At 40.8% G+C, this 18,726-nt stretch overlaps 1 protein-coding gene across 1 annotated transcript; it reads right to left on the reverse strand.

Annotated features, from left to right (window-relative positions):
* Nucleotide 1: 1 nt before the first annotated feature.
* Nucleotides 2-15,717, reverse strand: MRAP2 (melanocortin 2 receptor accessory protein 2). The gene is made up of 3 exons (XM_064447692.1): nt 15,591-15,717; nt 9,526-9,625; nt 2-4,368 (listed from the first exon to the last, which is right to left on the reverse strand). The coding sequence occupies exons 1-3, from the start codon at nt 15,715-15,717 to the stop codon at nt 3,975-3,977; spliced, it is 621 nt and encodes a 206-aa protein (XP_064303762.1). The 3' UTR covers nt 2-3,974.
* Between the last annotated feature and the right edge of the window lie 3,009 nt (nt 15,718-18,726).

An 18,726-nucleotide genomic window follows, 5' to 3' on the forward strand; every position in this document is an offset into this window, starting at 1 on the left:
CAATAGCCAGTATTTAACGTATTCTGGAAAAAAAAGAAGGAAAATGGATCTATGTACTAGCACTAGCTGTGCAAGTCCAGTTCTGCAGGGAAGGGCGCCTTGCATCGAGCGCTGCCCTGCCCCTTTTGAACAGAAAGTCCCCTGGTAACTTTGAATCATAACATTTAGCCTTTCACACAGCTAACTAGGTACCTCATGTCCAAAACAAGGAAACCACAGGCCTCCAACTCTTGCTCTTGTTGGAGAACGTCCCTGCTACCTGGCAACAGCTGAGGCTACTTGTTCACTCGCATAGTGAGACTACTACTAGTGCAGCTCCGCAGCATCTCCGGCGGCGTATTTAGCTTTGTCATCTTTCACTGCCAGGAGGATAGGGCAGAGTAGAAGAGGAAAAAGCACGCTTGAATTCTTCCTTTGCCAGTGGCTTATGAAGGGTTTTGTGGGTTCTTTTAACCACAGGATGGCTAAAAATGTCAGTATTAAAGTACTCAACATCTACAGCTCAGGTACATAAATACTAAAATGCATGGCAAATACCCATCATTTACTTCACCTTTTAGCCTCAGAGACCGTGTAGCACTGGACTTTTAGTAGAGAAGTTCATGGGGTTACCTTTCCCTTTCTTTTCTCTATGAACAGGCATTTTCTGATTTTATAGTATACCTTTTTTGGGTTTTGTTTGTTTGTTTGGGTTGGGGTTTTTTTGTGTGTGTTTTGTTTGTCTTAAAGGTACACAACTAGAACTTGTTTACGGTAAGAACATTTCACAAATACTCACATTTGAAAACTGGAATACATAACTTGACCTAGTAAGTTCTTACAGACTACAATACATGTTTATGCAAACAAACATATGTAATTATCTTAGGGGAACTCTCCATGAAGTTAGATCTACAACAGGTAAAGCATTTTTAATGAGTTTTGAGATGAGGCTCTGAAACAGATGGCCCAAGCAGTAAGAAAACTTGCAAAAATCGTGTTTTCAAACACCACTGAATTCTGAGTACTCCTTTTGAAGGATTACCCTTGTCAAAACAGTTTCTATTTACTTCATAGTGAACCAACTCTTGGTGTTTTCTCAGAAAAGATGAATCTTTTTAAAAATTATATTCAAAAGTCAGTCATTACACCAATCGCCTTTCCCCTGAGGCAAAACATCGTGTCTATTACTAGCTCTTAAAAAAGGAAAAACAAAGAACAGCTTTAAAATAACTGCTTTTGAAGACTGCAGAAAGTTTCCGCGTTTGTCTTTGACTCTGCTCTAATGCAGAGGCAGAGCAAAAATCTGAATCAGACTATTGCTGCTGCAGCACTTCTGAAGTCACGTGGGAGCTGCGCCGTGGGGACTGCCAGGTTGTTTTTCTGTAAAAAGCAGCGTGAAGGACTTTAAAGATAGAAGGGAGAGAAGATCGAAAAAGTAGAACCACCATCAGGGACAAACAGAAGCAGGAACCAAACACTTACAGACCTCTACAGGATTAATACATGCTTCAGAAGGACACTAAAAATACAATTCAAGTGTGTTCTAAGTTAAGCTGGTATTAGCCCTTGATAATTTTATTAAATACTTTTCATCTAGGCGGTAAGTGTAACCAGCATCCATACATATGAATACTCCTCCTTTCTCCCCAAAGCAGCAATTATGAGCCCAGCAATAAAAGCCACAATGATTTAAGGTAGCAGAAGAAAAGCTTAGGTTAGCCCACTGGGAATAGCAAGCTTTTCTTTTCTAAAACTAGACCTTCATTATTTTTAAACCTGGTTTTAAATCCTTTAAAATTAAGCTTCACTTCTCAATTGCAGAGGATCTGGATTCTGTGCGAGTTTTCCCCTCATTTAAGCAGAATTTCTGTTTTCAAGCATGGTAAAGGAAAAAATTAGAAAAGAATAGATCAGACATCACTGAAGGCAGCTCACTCACCCAGAAATAGGCTATAGAAGCTACATTTAGAAGTCCCAGAGCTTGTTGGCAAGAACAATACTGAGCTTCAGTTCAGACAAAGCCCAACCATCAGATAGCCAGCAGTTGTCTGAGCTGCCTCAGCAGGAAGCAGTTGCCACATTCAGAAAGCAGATTTCCCAAATTTCTTTATTTGGGAAAGGAAAAGTCCACAGCTGTGGCCTTCATACTTGTGGTGAAGTACTTACTGTAAGAGAAGGCTTTTTCTGCACCTTTTTCTGCATGCTGGAGACCTGCGCTGCAACCCACGCAGCCACGCTCTTTTCTAACCTGGGTCACTTCAGTCTCCTCTTGGGAACTATATCCAACAGTAATCTGCTAGTTTTGAACAGTTTCTGCTTTGCTTTAAGTATAACCCCATTACTTTAAACACTAGGAAGTAGTGCAAAAATTGCATTTGGAAACAGGAAATTTACGTGTAAGTGGTTTGGTTTTATCTCCTGTGCCCTTAATTATAAAAGAGGTTTCCCCCACTTTGTATTCTTTAAATACACAACCCATTCACTATTTTTTCTATTTGTCAGGTGAAGGAAGAATGAATTAATCACCATTTAAGTGTCTGAAGAATGTATCGGTCTCATATTGCTGCATTTTCACTCTGACACAAACATGATGTATACAAAGCAGGCTAGTTTCAAGAAAACCCAGTGAGGCACAGTATCTTGAAGCCACTAGTTTCATTTCAGTTAAGAACCTCCCAGAGTGCTCTTACTCCAAATCCAGTGAAGGATTTTAACCCCGCGCCCCTGCATCCTATGTGCTTGCCCTGGAACCATTTGGCCAGGAGTTACCATCTTTTGAAGAAAGCTGAGAAGTAATGTAAGCGCTGGCTAAGGTTCAGAACCTTATTCTCTCTCTAAAAAAAATAAACTTAAGGGTTGAAATTATACCCATTCCATTCCTTAACAAACCTCTCCCTGGGAGAGCAGTTGTGGTTGCAACACCATCCCAAATGAATACAAAAAGAAGATGGAGCAAGCGCAGCTCAGCTGTGCTTTTGGAGCTGGTCCTCTCAACAGCTCAAAGCCTGCCAGCCCTTCACTGGCCCGCTGGTCAAAAAAGGGCCATTTACAGAGCCAAAAAAAGCATGGGAAGGTTCAGCCTATAAGCAAACTGCAACACCAGCTTAATATAACACCACTGTTCGCACATAGGAACTCTTGGCAAAGGAAGAACAGCTTTTATCTGATCTCCTGTGATTGAACTACTGAATCCGCACTTACCAAACTGGAAGTCTGCATCAGCAATTAAAAGAAAAAAACAAAACCCAAACAAAAGCCAAATGTCTATTTGTGTGTAGAATACTAATTCCAGGTCATTACTGGGCAACTGTCAGGATGTCACTCTGAAGTACTATAATTACAGGCACTAATTTGCTTTTACTCAGCAGCAGGTGGTGGTAGCATTTTGTAAACACTGTAATCAAACAATTTCACATGCAAGGTATTCCCTCTGGAAGCTTTGTAAGTTGGGTTTGAACCTGTACCGAAAAGCAGTCAGGAACCAGAAACAGCAGTTAATGCCAAGCAGATATCCATTGTGCTGCTCAGTTTTAGGTGTCCTTTTGGGGAGCGGCCGAAGCTGCAGAACCTCCCCAGGGGCTGCCTGTTTATTCCTCGCCTCAGTCTTAATTTGAGGTTTACGCTTTTCTTAGCTGAGGAGTTTTCACACACCTCCCAATGCCAGGCTCCAGCCTTCACAGTCCCCGCAAATTACTATGGTGTCTTTCAGAAGCTGGACATAAGCAGTCATTTAAAAACAAAAAACAAAACAACAACAAATAATCAGGAAGCAAAAATAATGTTGGGCAAAATGTTTAGACCATGACAGAAGGCATCAGAATAAAGCATCCAGTGTTTTACTTCTTGTCTGAACTGAGTTCTGTCAGCACAGCCAGTCTTATGTACCATAAAAAGCAGAGGTCTGAAATACCTTCTATCAGAATACCAGAAGGCCAAGAAAGGCTTCAAACTGGACAATAACAGGAATGTTTACCTTAAAGTAAAAAGACTTTTCAGTCAAGGATCCGATGAGAAGATTGCATGACCGATTTACTTTCTAAAATGATTGGTGGCTCCGAGATGAGGAGATCATCCTCACCTAGCGAAGAATTCTGCTCAGTGTTCACAAAGTTAGGAATGTTAAATTTCGTAAGACAATTTAGGTCCCCCTCAAACATTCCACTGCTCCTGGGAACTTCCTGGAACTGGATATTACTCTCCAGACCTGGACCTTTGTGACTTTGTTTTGCTTTGTCCAAATGTTCCACTTCATTAATACAGAAATGGAAAAGTGACCGGGATTCTTCAGCTATTTGACGGGAAAAGACCCTCTCCGACTCTAGAGGTCTTCCAAAATCTGCCACAAAACTATTCATGCGAAATCTTTTTTCAGAAGGTTCTGCATTGCTAAGGAAGAAAAAGAAAAATAGAGTAAGCATGAAAGAACCATTCAAGTTCTTAACAGCAGATTTAGTTTCAGCAACCATTACGATCAGGAAGAAAGGAAACCCTACAGTTTTATCGACGGACTTTAAAAGCCAGCACTATTTATTTTTTAATGCTGATGCTATTTTAAGTCTTGACTTGTCATGATAATTTTGCATGGGAGTAAGTTATCAATGCCAGCACTCTTAAACGGCTCGGCTCTTCTAGTAATCAATATACTCAAATAATCAGCTCTCTGAATGAGCTCAGAAATACTTTTCAGTATTTACTCTTGACATCAAATAGTATCGAGTAGTAACAAGTTTTTTAGAATGGCTTATAGAACACTTTGAGACAAGTCTTTGATCGAGAAAATCATTCCGAGACACAGGCAGCGCTGCTGTCCCTAAAGGCATCATTTGAGTGGTTGGTTGTCTGGACATGAAACCATCTTTTCCACTGACTTCAGTCAATGACATTCAGATTTCCAAATCAGGAGAGCTGGAACTAAAGGCTGCTATAAAGACCAGCAGCCTCAACAATTCAGACATGTAGCCCGGGAAGGACATCATAACATTGCTCTTGGCATCTTCTAGAAGCATTAGCTCAAACCAGCTCTAATCGGCATGGGCTTGCGCAGGAGCCATGAACAGCTAGGGGTGAGAAAAGCTTGAGCTAGACGGGAGTTTTACAGCTAGTAATACATTCTTTGTCAGGCTGAATTTATATGCTATCATCATAAAATGCAAGTTAATTTGCATCTGAAAAGCAGCAGAGGCATTCAGAGGATGAGTAGTGAAAAATCTAAATGTATTCTCAGAATGTAAGTTTTGTTAAGTAAGAATTAATAAATCATACTGTTTACATGTGAACACGTAGCAAATGGCACTGGAGGCAGATAGCTGGGCTCCCAAGGGTGCGCGCAGCACTTACAGAGATTTGCAGAGAAACATTATAATTTAATTCCCTCAAGCCTGCAGTAGGAGTTAAGTGCCTGTATGTTTCCAAAAGGCTCAGATGGCACCTTCAGAAATCTACCCCTAAAACCTTCAAGTTCAGAGGGTAACCCTAACCCATTAGTCTTTCAGTGATAGTTAAAGATCCCTGCTTCTCAAATGCTAATTTACTCCCTTTACATGATAGGAGGGTTCTGTCCTAACAAAATCAGTTACACTAGCCTTCAAATCAGAGAGTCCTCTGGTTTATCAAAACTATATTGGCTCGTTCTGCATTTTGAAGTGAAGCATGTAGAAGCATAGTGTTTAAATTAACGCAAAGCAGACAAGTAACAAATAATCTGCTGTATACATACCGAGAGGCAAACAGATTGGAATAATACTGTGGTAGCCTTCAGAGCTGATGACTGACATTTATTTACTTATAATGCAACAGAAATCACCACTCAATTTAAATTGCAGATGTAGTTTTAGAAACTCTCGGCGATGGATTTGCATGTACTATTGTGGCACAGAGCGGAGGTGGCAAATAAGCTCAGAAAGAAGGACATGCATTTAAGCCTAGGAAGAAATTACTTCGGAAAAAAGCTTGAAAAGGTTCTATTAGAGAAGTAAAACTAGCTCATAGGTGTGGAAAGCGCTTTATAAAGAATAGAAGATGCAGAGAAAATCTGTAATGACCCAGGATGTTGAGAACATATGACAGAACAATCCTGTGCTAATGAGTGGGGAACACATGATGTAATACGCAGTCATGTTTTCAGATTCTAAAATTCACAAACGCGATCCTCCTGAAGTTTGGAGAGGAATTTTTTTTTTTTTTAAACTAGACTAGAAACTTGCATAGTCTTGCTCATTACAGTATGCAAGTATACCTCAGTGTGTATCTTTTTACAACCCTAAAAATAAGAAATCCCCGTTTTAGTGTGGAAGGGAGTACAGCCACCAGGACACTCAAACCGTTTTGTAATATTTGGGCCAACTTAGAGTCCCAGAAACTGTGATCAAGAGAGCAGGAAGGTGAACGCCAGGCACCTTGAGCATCACACATACCAAAAACTACTCAAAACAAGTAGTTGCTAACGAACTAACCCAAGCTCCATTTTCTGGTAATCTTCCAGCCTATGATGCTGGGTTCTGCTCTGCTGGATTCAATATTAAGCTCTGGACTCTGCCCATTGGACCTGAGTGCACTGTCAGGGTACAGACCATTTTACCCAGTACACTTTTCTAACAGAGGCATACTAGTTTGGGACTGACACTTGACATTCCTCTCTAGCTTAAACACCCCTTCTCTGAACCCTCCCTGAAGTGACCTGGGGTACCTGGCAAACCACAGAAAGGAATAAGCCAATCCTCCAAAATAGCAGGGTTTGGGATCCCAAAGGGAACTTGGGGGATCTAAACAGATTCTTAGTACCAAGCCAGAAGGGCTACCATGAACCTGAGAAAGCTTCCTGAATAAGTTTTCAGCAAACACATACATATATCTGTAAAAGTTTTTGTTTCAGTGGACCTGCATTTCACCCCAAGAATGCTTAACCAAAACCGATCTCTTTAACAAAACAAAAGTCATTTCACTTTTACTGCAATGAATTGCACAACCTGCCTCAATAGCTGCACAAAGCTTTGAGATTACAATAGCCTAGATTTTGTACAGACAGGTTACATGAACACACGAATTTGTTGCACAAATGCATTTTTAAGGACCTTTTTAAATGCAGAAACATAGCGTACCATCTCCTCCCGAGTGATGAACAAGAGTACTTCTCAGGCAGAAATTCAGAAAGATCGTCAACACAATTTTCTGTCGCACCAGCTAATGTTCTACACATACTTACATGCAAGCAAACAAAAGAAGAATGCAACAGGCATAATTTCCACAGCTAATTAAATTCCTGCCCCTCCCTATCCATATCCTGACCCTTTTCTTCTGGTCTGCGAATGTACCCAATTCTGAACATCTTGTACAATTTTGAAAAGTACATGCTATCATACCCCTTTATATTGAGCCAAGAAAAACATACTACTAGAAAAAACAGAGTATTCTACTTCAGATCCATTCATCTGAACCCAGCTACACTTATCTCTCACGTTAATGGTACTTTAAAGAACAGCTAAATTGACTTACTGAAGTCGGAGACATGTCCATCCATCAGGCTGGCTTTCTCCTAAGACCTAGGAACCCCATTAACATCTATTTCTAAAGGAGAGCTGCAAGACAGGCCACTAATGAAACTGAGTCATGAAGAATCCAGTCAAGTGTAAAGACAGAAGATGCAGACAAACTAAATCCACAGTCTGCACTGGTTTTACAGGTAGGTATATATGTTCTTCAGTTCTTATATACATGCACCAAAAATAAGAGGAAACAACAGTATTCACTGCCCTTAGCATATTCCTGGATGTTCTGTTTCCAGTACCGCACACAAGGGGTTACCGAATCTCAAAAAAAAAAGCGCTCAAATTTGTTAAAGGTGCCAACTCAGTGTATGTAGTAAGCGCGCAAGCATTCAAGCACACAGCTCCCAAAGCTGCAAGGAAGTTTAAAGCAAATACAGAAAGGAAATGACTGGGCTCTTCTCAGCAACTGAAGAAATCATATTAAGATTTAGGCTGGAAGGGACCTCTGGAGGTCTCTAGCCCAGTGCCCTGCTGAAGGCAAGGCCAACTCCGAATTCTGATCCAGTTTATCTGGATGTAGAAGCTGACCAAAGATGGAGGTTTCACAAACTCTCTAGGCAACCTGTTCCCAGAAAATTGATGAAGAAAGCAGAAACACAGTGGGAGTTATCAAGCAGCCCTCTGCTACCTGAAAGTACGTTTTTACAAGTGTACACGCTTTTGGCAAATATCCATATGGAATCCTTTTTGTTGTTTATTGGACTTCATCACGTCTTACCCTCTCATTATTCACATGGGATACAGACTCAGATGCTCAGCTAAGAAACAAGATTTCCAGGGAAAAGCAGCAACACACCAATACTTACAAGGACTTTAAATATATTTGGGAGTAAGGTCTGGCTATTTTCTGGCAATCTGTAAGGGAGGCAAAAATACCAGCTGTGAAATTCAAGTCAGTGCTGGGAAGCTGAATTCTTCTGCCTCTATTTCCTTCTCTCAGAAATAAAAATTCAGGAGCACAGAAGAGGCTCACAATATATGTATGCCCTCCCTCATATAGCTCTGCCTCTAGAGATGTGCTATTACGTGAAGTTTCAGAGCCAGTCTACGTATGACTAAATAGCAAAGGGCCTTCAGTAGGCAGAGGTAGGAAGTGATAAGCACTAACAACTGCCTTTCACAATCAGCTTCTCATCATTGCTACCTTCCTGCAAGTGCTCTCACTCTCTAGAGAGGCCTTTTATTTTTACTTTATGGCATGCGAGCCTGGGAGGAGATGTGGGTTCTAACTTTCTCAGAGGAAGGGACACTGTCAGCTTGTGTGCTGCACAAATGCAGATAAATGGTTGAGGCAAAGACATGGTCTGCACATGCTTTTTCTTGTTCTTTCCAGCTGGTGAGTGATTAGTTTGTGATTTTCATGGGACCCTAGTGTTAAACACATGTGGGCTGATCTGTACTTCAGCATCTACCAGAATTTCTCAGCAGAAACTAAGACTCTCTGACACTAGGGGAGCTACAGGGTTAAGAGAAGATTTTACAAATACACCAATGTCTACCTTTTGGACTTGAACACAAAAACATGTAGAAACCCTCCAGACTTCAACTTCCTTAAATTAACATATGCACCACATTTTATCTGTATATACTCTGTCAATATTCACATTGCTCTGTTCCACTCCATCGTGACCCTACCTAGAATGACTCCATTTGTTTGCAGAACAGTAATCTAAAGCCACCTGTTTGGCAGCCTACCCACCAGCTTCATTTTAGCATGAAAATACATACATGCAGTTATTCCCTTCTCACTGCATGCCTACTGACTATTTGCTAAATAGGGAACATACCAAATCCCATTCTACAGAACTGGTCTCCTAGAAGTGCTTGGAACAAAGATTATTTGAAACAACGACAGACCTCACCCTTTCATAAGAACAGAGTAAAACAAGATGGTGCTGAGCCAGTGCAACGTCAGCACTGTCGCTGCCTCTTTGGGTGCTGCAAAGAACAGGCACCCTACTTAGCAAGCTGGATGTGTTATTCCAGTTTTCAGACTCACTCTTGATGTGGTGCTCCCGTCTTGGTCAGCAGGGTCAGGACAAAAAACATGAAGATGACAAAAACCGCAAGACCAACCCAAAATCCAATCACAATGGAATCTGGTGGAAAAGAGAAAACAAGATGATCAGTATTTCACCTGCATTTGCAGGAAGTTCCTTTCCATGTGCAGCATGACTGCAAAACCCAGACTTTACGTCTTATTCTGGGATGGCAAAGAGGAAGAACAATCAGATTTATGTTTATCTATTTTTAAACAGAATGCCACCACTGAAGCTTTCATTTCTAGCCTGAATTTCACTGATTATCTGGACAAACCAAAAACAAGCTGAAAGAGGGAAGACACTGACTTCTCTTGCTTAGTAAAATTGGAGCAGCATCCTTTGTGATGCATGGCCCATGTCCAGGCATTGCTTTGGAAACAACGTCAGTGCTACAACTCAGAAGAGAGGATTATTTGATTTTCAGCAAAAACTTCAATCCCTGTAGAACTGAACTCCTCCTATTTTAAATTATTCCTGCCTGAGACCATTAGGTTTCTGGGTTTTCATGGATTTCTTTGACATAATAAGTTTAGGAAGATCTAGCTTTCTTTCAGTGGTAAGATAGAGGGTTCTGAAATAAACAGAACCACAGATACTACTATTTGCTACCTCAACAAATAACAATAATCAACATATACAAGGCATTTTTGAGTAATTTTTAATTTGGGCTTCCAACTTGCATAGAGAAAACTGCAACACACTGAGGAGCCAAAGGGATTTGGACAAACAAGTCAAACCACCAGTTAATTGCAAGGAAAACACCAATGCAATAGCCAAATATAGAAGCAGTTGGGAAGAGCGTGGTGTGCATAAAATGTACCTGTGCACAAAGTCAGGGTTTTTTTTTGCCTGTGTGCATAAAATGTACCTACTATTCTCATTTACAGCACATAGACCCGTAGATAAATCATCAGTCCTACTTAAAATAAATCTATGCCCAGTTATGACTTCAAGATTGATCCACAATTGCTGCTGAAGGAATCAAGTCCCTGGAAGCTTTGAGCTTGAGAGGTACAAGTGGGACAAACATATTACCAGACAACAGTCAATTTTTAAGTACGGCCCAAAGCTACAGAGCACCAAACCAACTGTCATCTCAGTTATTTTTTGTTTATGCAAATATTCAGAACTTCCACTGTAAGAGTTTGAAACATTAACATATAAATATGCAAGAGGGAAGTCTTGGTCAGAACACGTATCTGATCTGCCCTCAGCCTCTCATTACACAGCTACTACTGAACCTCAAAGATACTCACTAGCTGTAAAGCTACGTGATGATCTGTCTGACCCAGTGCAGCAGGCACAATGCAGAACTTTAGCCAACATGTTGAATCTCCTACAGGACCAACTAAAGACACCAGAAAACAAGGAATCAGCTATCCTGCCTGGTGCTTGACCACAACAGTTCATCACACTCCCACACTCCCCTATCTTCCACATCAAAAAGCAGATCTGGAAACTGGAAATCAATTCAAACCATTTGCTCTTTCTCTGCAAAGTCAAAGTGCCTGCTGCAACTTGAGATTTTCTCCCTGTGAAAATACTTTATCACAATCAAGTCACTCCTTAATCCCTTTTTCTGGTAAGCTAAGGAGGTTAAGTTTCAAGTCTTGCACTGCAAGGTTTATTCAATCTCTCATCTGCCACATCTCCCCCTCTCACCCCCCTTTGTGAAAATAACTAGAGAGTGGTTCAAGTAGATGTTCCCATGCTGGGGGATAGGGGGGGCTGGGGGGAGTAGAAGGGGGGAGGGGGAGTTTGCAATACTTCTTTTTGCTTAAAGCACACTGGTATGAGCTCATTTCTCTAATTCCATGCATCATGAGCCCTAAATTATTTTCAGTATCGTTCTATAAGTCTAGCCTGTATTAACTGGTTCAAGACGCAACTTGTGTTTGGCCTTACTACTACACAATAGCTCATGATTATCTACCATCCTACTGGACTTTGCGGTACCTGAAAGTTTCATCTAAAGAAATACTCCCATTAAAAAAAAAATTAAAAAATCACCATTTAACCATTTACAGGTACCACTACCTACCAATTAGTCAGGCATCCTTCAGTGATATGCAACTGCACTGATAACCAGAACGTAAATTCTGATCAATTAGGATGCCTTAGAAATATGCACATAGATTATATCAATAGAGCTGCAAAACTAAAATCACCAACTAAGGAAAAATACCAAAGGAAAAAAAAAATCAGGATCCTGATAAACTACTCTCCACAAAAATCACACCTGCCAGCATTGTGTACTCCTGTAATTCATGAGTAACAAGCCCGTCTTGTGGTTTGTTCGGTGTCCTCCCCCACCAACAGAATTCCTATGTTTACTGAGCCTAGAGCTACAACTTCCTTGCTTTATTGTGGCTCCTCACACACTCCCAACCCTCTGCTGTATCAATTACATTCCTTGGATTTGTTTAAAATTAAAGCAGGTGGCCTGAGTCCTCTTCAGTATTTCATTTAAGTGCAAATTTTCCAAACCTACTAATTTCTAAACATTTATTCAAAATGAACAGTACATAAAACAACATTCATTCAAATAATATGGTATGCAGGACTACATTTCTAATACTGCCCCAAGTTACAAATAGTTTGGGAAATTATCCCATGACTTTCCCAAGTTGCAATATCAGCCTTCCTTTCCTTCCTAGCGCAGACTCGTAACATCCTGGCAGCAGTTCTGATCCCCCGATCATTCCTACCTATTTTACCCCTCTCTCTCTAACGTTACTGAGGTTTCTTCTGATCTAAAGGCACAAAAAGGATCTTTTTCGTATCTCTGCCAGTCACAGATATTACCTGGATATCTTTGTATATTTACTTTCTAAATTTTAATTTACAAAACATCTGGTACTTACTTTTCTGGATTTTCTGATTTCTAGCTCCTGCCTTCACCTATCCTCAGGCAGGACACACTTTTTGCTTATAAAACAGCTTTTTTTTCCTTTGCAGTGAAATATTCAAAAAGTCACTGTGTCATTTGAACACCTCATCATCTCCCCATCTCCACTTTGGTTTTTTTAAAGAAATGTATTTTTGTGTATTAGATTGTTTTGTGAGTATTTTTTCTTCACAGGTCACTTTGCATAAATTTTTCTCTCAGAAAGCAGGCTTTGGAATTCCTTTATATATATATTGAATTATTAGGAACCTCCACTTGCCTACAATTAATTAATCAACATTAATCTGAAGGTGGCCGCCAACTTTATCTTGTGGAACTCATTTTACCTTTTGGTTCAAAACAGTGCCTTCTCATGTTGGGTGAAATACCTTGTGTATCAGAATTAAATTTTTTTTTTAAATTTAAAAATCGCACACCTCTAATTTTAAGAAGGGTCAGTGATGTTTTACAGCTGGCCAACTGTCACTGCAACCATCTCTGAAACTGAAGTCCTCTCCCCTTTAAATTCTCCAACATAAGTTACATGCATTCATTAACACCCCTCCTCCAGCTCTGCTGTTTTATTTTCTTTTAGACTCGCTTGCAGACTTCCGTAGCATTCACATCCATATACCCAGCAGCATTCAAGGACTATCCCACCTTCAAGGTGCTTCCTGCTCTCAGAGAAGCTACTCAGCCACTTCTGATTATCAGTACTCAGTCTGGATGAGCTGGCATTTTCTAAACGGAGCAGTACCACTGACATTTTTTCCCTGCACCACACATTTCCCCACCAACTGCTCAGGCCATTTATCGCCTTGGTTTCATTACAGCTCACAGTACAACGTACATATGAGCCAACAGCACATTTTAACTTTACATTGTAAGCCCGATCACCGAAGCAGCCTCTCTCATCACTTTCACCTCAGTTTATATCACCAATTTGAATTCTACCATTACTACAAAAGTTACAATAGCATGCCTGAAGGAGACAGAATAGTTCCAAGTGATAATAAGTCTACAAAGCCCCAACTTCACCATTTGTGGTACCTGCCTCTACAAAATTTATCTTGGTTAACAGAGGCTGAAACTAAGCCTACTTGCAGCTGTGACAAAGGCTATGACAGTCAAGATTTCTTACATGGCCAAAAAAAAGGGCCAAGAAATAAAAAAAAAATGAGGATTTGTCCATATTCAAAGTCTCCAAAGTCTCCCTTCTAATACAACCCCAGTGTAATCTGTCCTCCTTCCTCTCAGGTTAGGATTGCAGTAAAGTTAAATGTCTGATCACGTTGCCTCCACATTCCTCAACACTCTCAACACAGCTGGAAATAGCTAGAACAAGAAACATGCCAAGAACATACTATGACAAGAAATATCATGCCATACACAAGACAGACGTAGACTGTTCTTTTACTAGGTTAAACTCAGCCGTCTCACAATGCATGCTGTAACACCAAAGTAAACAGAACTAACTCCAATCTATCGGTTAAAAAAACTGGGGAGGAAAAGAAAAAAAAACCAAAAACACACCAACACAGAAGGGACTTCCTAGGTCACTGATTCTACTATTAATCTCTCATAAGTACATCAAGCTCCACCTGAAAAGCAACTGTGTCTTCTGTACCGTTCTCTTACTAGAGTTGTCCAGAACCCTCCCACTCTACAAACAGCACAGCCAGACAGCGAAGCTGAGCTGCCACACTTTGCATGGCAATCGCTTTGATGGCAATCCAAGATCCATTTTGCCACTATACCTTCTGCGGTCCAGAGCTAACTATCATGTATATTTTTCTCTCCTGTCACACTCTTTGTATACACCGAGCTAAAAAGAAGGCATGTACATAACATTGCAGCTAATCTTTGTAATCAGTGATCTCCATAATCACGTTTGGCCTCTGATTAAGTGGAAGAATGGAATATACATTAGAAATATGATAAAAGCTGACCTACATTTTTCAAGTACCTAACATTTGTAAAAATACAGACAGTACTCAGCAGGCTTTGAGGGGAAAAAATAGGTAAAGTACAATTCAGGCTAAAAAGCAATTTCTGCTCTAGTTCTTTTAAAAGTTATTAATAACTTCAACAAGTTTCTTCTGACCCTTACAGAGCCTCCCCAAAACATCCTGACTGTCCAGAGCCAAGGGAGGTCAGCCTTTCTGGACTACTGATTGCCACTGCAAGCACTCCTCTCTCTCAGTCTGAACCCTCATCACGATGAATGAGGCAGAAAGTACGATCCCACACCAGCACTGGCTGGAGACCCCTCCCCACTTTGAAACCTGGTGCTCAAACCCTTTCACAGTGTATCCAGCTCAGGAACAGACACACAAAATAATTTCCTTCTCCTTGCCAAAATGCTTGCAAAACTTGTCCAGTAATTCTGGGTTAGTCTCTGTCAGTTTTTTTCTTTTTACCAACACTCATCTCCTCCCCCCCAAAAAAAGAAATTTTGTAAAAGTCAAAGCCATTGCCTAAACTTTAGGTACATGTTAGTCCAGCTGTACCAGCTTGTCCTAGCTAAACCTCCTCTCAATTCCTACCAATAGTTTTCATCTCTCTGGTCCCTGTCCTCCACTTGTTACTTCTGTAAAACAGTTCCAGTATTAGCAGAATGCTGAATTTCGCACACTCTTCCTATAAAGTCCCAATGATAAAATTTTCTTCAGAAAGAAGAATTTTTTCTTTTGTTTTAAATCTTTTATAGCCTTAAATTTATTTCCTATGAAAAAAAACCCAAAAGCCATAAGGCTGCTCACCACTGCCCTTTTAGCATTAACAGGAACAAGACCAGAGCCAAACAGATCATACCATGTAGTCACCAGAAGCAGCAGTGGCTGTATTTGCTGTTATAATCTGTTCCTGATCCTCTGATATTCCTCAGCATTGACAAATTTCTACCACAGCCAAGAAATCCATAGTTCTCTCATGCACAAGAAAAGCAGTCAATAAAAAGACACTGAATCATAAACAATTACAATAATCTAATAAACAGAGTAATAACTCTAACTGCTGAGAATAAAAAAAAAATCAGGGGAGAGATTTTTGTACAATAATGAGTTACAAATGAAGAGTAGGAACATTAAGATGGGCAAGCTCAGCTGCAATAAAGTGTACCTCTACTGAACTTACATTTATGAGCCTTCAGGCCTTCAAACGACACTGGTCCATACTCATAGTACTCATACTCCCAGGTGTAATCAGAGTTAGACAAGGCCTGCTGGGAGGTTCTGTTAGAAATCGGCCTCAGGGCAGACATCTTGTATAAATATATACCTGTGGATACAAAACGCATTAATAGAGACTACGTACCTCTAGTGCATCTGTTGATTTTATACAGAATTCTTCCTTCTTTATGGGATCTCTTCCTTGCCACTGTCCCCCAGAAGAGCCACTCACACTTAAAGGCGCTCTCACCTATTCCTTTAAAAACCAGTATCAGTGGCCCATCAGACAAGGCCATCACATTCTCCCACATTCCTTCCTGGCCAACCACTAGGCAACACAGAGCTTCCCTTCAATGGAAAGAAGAGAATCTATGTTCACTTGCACACAGATGCCTGTAAGCGTACAAAGGTATCAAAACCCAGGCTCCTCAGATTGAACATAGCTTTTATAGCTCAAAAATAGTAAATACCAAAGACCACCAGCCTCAGCACCTTAGGGTGAATGCTGCCATGAGAATCTGGATGGAGAAATGGCAGGACCACCAGGCTCAAAGGGCTATATCATCCACACAAAGGCCAGCTGCCAGCTGGTTACCATCAGTACCCCTCAGACTGACACTGGGCTAATAGCATTTAACATCTTCCTTAAATAGCTGCACAATTAAAGTGCACTTGTAACAAGTTCACGGATTACGTGAGGACAGTCAAGAGGCTGGAGGGCAGACTGTTACTTAGACGGACCAGACAAGCTGGAGAAAGGGACTGACAGCACCCTCATGAGCATCACCAATGCAGATGCAAAGTCCTGCATCTGGGAGGAGGAAATAAGCCCATGCAGTAGTACAGGCCGGGGAGCAGCTCTGCAGAGGACCTGGCACGGACAACAAGCTGAACGAGTCAGCAATATGCCTTGTGGCAAAGAAGGCCAAGTGTGTACTGGGCTGAATTAACAATAGTATAGCCAGCAGGTGAAGAGAAGTGTTTATTCTTCTCTACTCACCATGGGTAAGACTGTATCTGGGGTACTGTATCTCTTTTTGGTATCCCCAAAACCAAAAAGACACGGACGTGCTGGGGCAAGTCCAGTGGAAGGCCACCAAAACGGTCAGGGAGCTGAAGCACAGGATGCACAAGAGCCTAAGGGAACTGGGTTTGTTCATCCTGGAGAAGAGAAGGTTCCCAGGAGACCTTCGTGCTGTCTACAGTTACAGCTACAGTCAGAAGGTGCAGAGATGATGGAGCCAGACTCTTCTCAGAGGTGCAGAGAGTAAGAGGACAAGAAGCGATGGACACAAGTTGGGAAACAGAAAATTTAAATTAGATATAAGGAAAAATTTACCTAATTGAACATGCTTTGAGCCAGAGCTTGGACCAGATGACCACCAGAGGTCCCTTCCAACCTAAATTTCTCTGTGCACTAATAAACAGCTTCAATACGCCACTATGGAAGCAAAAAAAAAGCAGGAGTGATTTTCCCCACAGGTTAACAAGAACTGCAATGCAATATTAAGCATCATTAAATTGGCTTGATAGCTATTTCTGTCATTACCATGACATTACAGTAGGGACTGGAGTTTTGCAGAGTATTTCTTTCAGAATATTAAGACAGTTTCATGCATACCAAAAAGAGAGCACATCTCTGCACAAAACATCTGCTGCAGCAGCTGGAGTCAGGACATCCAACTTGAAACATATTACAAAACACTATTTGTAAAAGCAAATTGAGCTTCGGGTAATTTTGCATTCAATTAAAACCCAGCAGGGTGATGACTTCGTGCAGTTCATAGGACTATTGCAATTAGTTGTTCTGTGGACAATGAAACTTGTCGGAGCACAAAGTCAAATCCAGATAAAATTTCTTGAAAAGAAGGACCCTAAATAGCCATGTCACTCAAAATAACTGAGCCTTCAGTCCTTCCTAAGGAGAATTAGATTAAGGCTGTGCAAGTAAAGCACATCGTTGAAGGGCTAAGAGGGCCATACATAAAGAACAGGACTCAGCCACAAAATGAGGAACACTAATTCACCCAGGGAATATGAACCGCTTTTCAAATTTGTAACGAAGTTCTTTTTGCAACTGTTTTACCATGAGTAAATGCTAGCAAGAATGACTCAAAACATTTTTAAATAAACAGGGAAGTATGCCTGAAAAAGTAAACTTCATACCCAGTTACAACATTAAGAACCTTAACCACACGCCAAAACTTGACTAGCAAGTGATGAACCCCTTAAAACAAGAAACAGATCTATTTCTCAACTCAAACCAACTTAGTTCTCACAATGAGCAATCTGCCAACAGGAAGAGGGCAGGGGGGAGCGAGGAAAGAAGTGACCAACCCCATTTACTTGGGTCATGATAAGGAGCTTCACATTACCCTCACTCTCCTGTAACCACTCAGAAAACTCCCAGTGAGAATAACCAACCTGGAGCATAGAGGAGGAAGGAAAAAATGTGGCTGTAATGGACAATCCAGTTCATGGCTGAGGATGTTTCCCATCCTCTACTTCCAACCCTCAAAGAACACAACTAACTTTAAATGACTGTGTTAACAGTCAAGTTCCTCCTTTGCTTTCCCAGTGACTAGAAAACTTTATTTCCTGGCATCAAAGAAAGAATGTCTAATTAAGCTTTAGGCAGAGTTTTTATTGTTTTTAATGAACTAAGGTAACTGCTGCCTTCTGGGAGAAGCAAATGGCACAGATTCTTGTCCTAGTTTGCTCCCATCTCAGCTCTGTCAGTCATCTCTTACAAGACTTGTCTTTCATTTTGTGACTGAGCCCTTAAGAGACTACATGGTGCTGCACAGGGTTCCCACTATCTTTTTCCCCTTCTCCTCAGTGTTTTGTTGATGATGCGTCTCTTGCCAAAAGTTATCAGCACATTCCTGTTTAAAGACTACTTTTCTCCTTTATAGCTTTCTAGAGAAGTCTTTAAATATTTCTCATATGGCCTCACCAATGTTCACTGTCACCTCCTTGCTTTTAGTATTATCAGAGCTGAACAGTAATCTGCAGGCAGAAAACTTCAGAACAGAGTACATGAACAGTCTGAAAAACGTTTCTTCTTCCACATCGACTGCAGGCAGATTGGATTAATTGGG

Source organism: Phalacrocorax carbo, chromosome 3 (genome assembly GCF_963921805.1).
Source record: "Phalacrocorax carbo chromosome 3, bPhaCar2.1, whole genome shotgun sequence".
NCBI lineage: Eukaryota > Metazoa > Chordata > Aves > Suliformes > Phalacrocoracidae > Phalacrocorax > Phalacrocorax carbo.

Bases quoted from the DNA above. Each gene is read 5' to 3' on its own strand.
- MRAP2 (XM_064447692.1), bottom strand. From the start codon at position 15,717: ATGTCTGCCCTGAGGCCGATTTCTAACAGAACCTCCCAGCAGGCCTTG. The intron at 9,626-15,590 runs GTAAGTTCAGTA...CTTTTCCACCAG, and splicing joins AGGCCTGAAGGCTCATAAAT to ATTCCATTGTGATTGGATTT. The intron at 4,369-9,525 runs GTGAGTCTGAAA...TTTCTTCCTTAG, and splicing joins ACGGGAGCACCACATCAAGA to CAATGCAGAACCTTCTGAAA.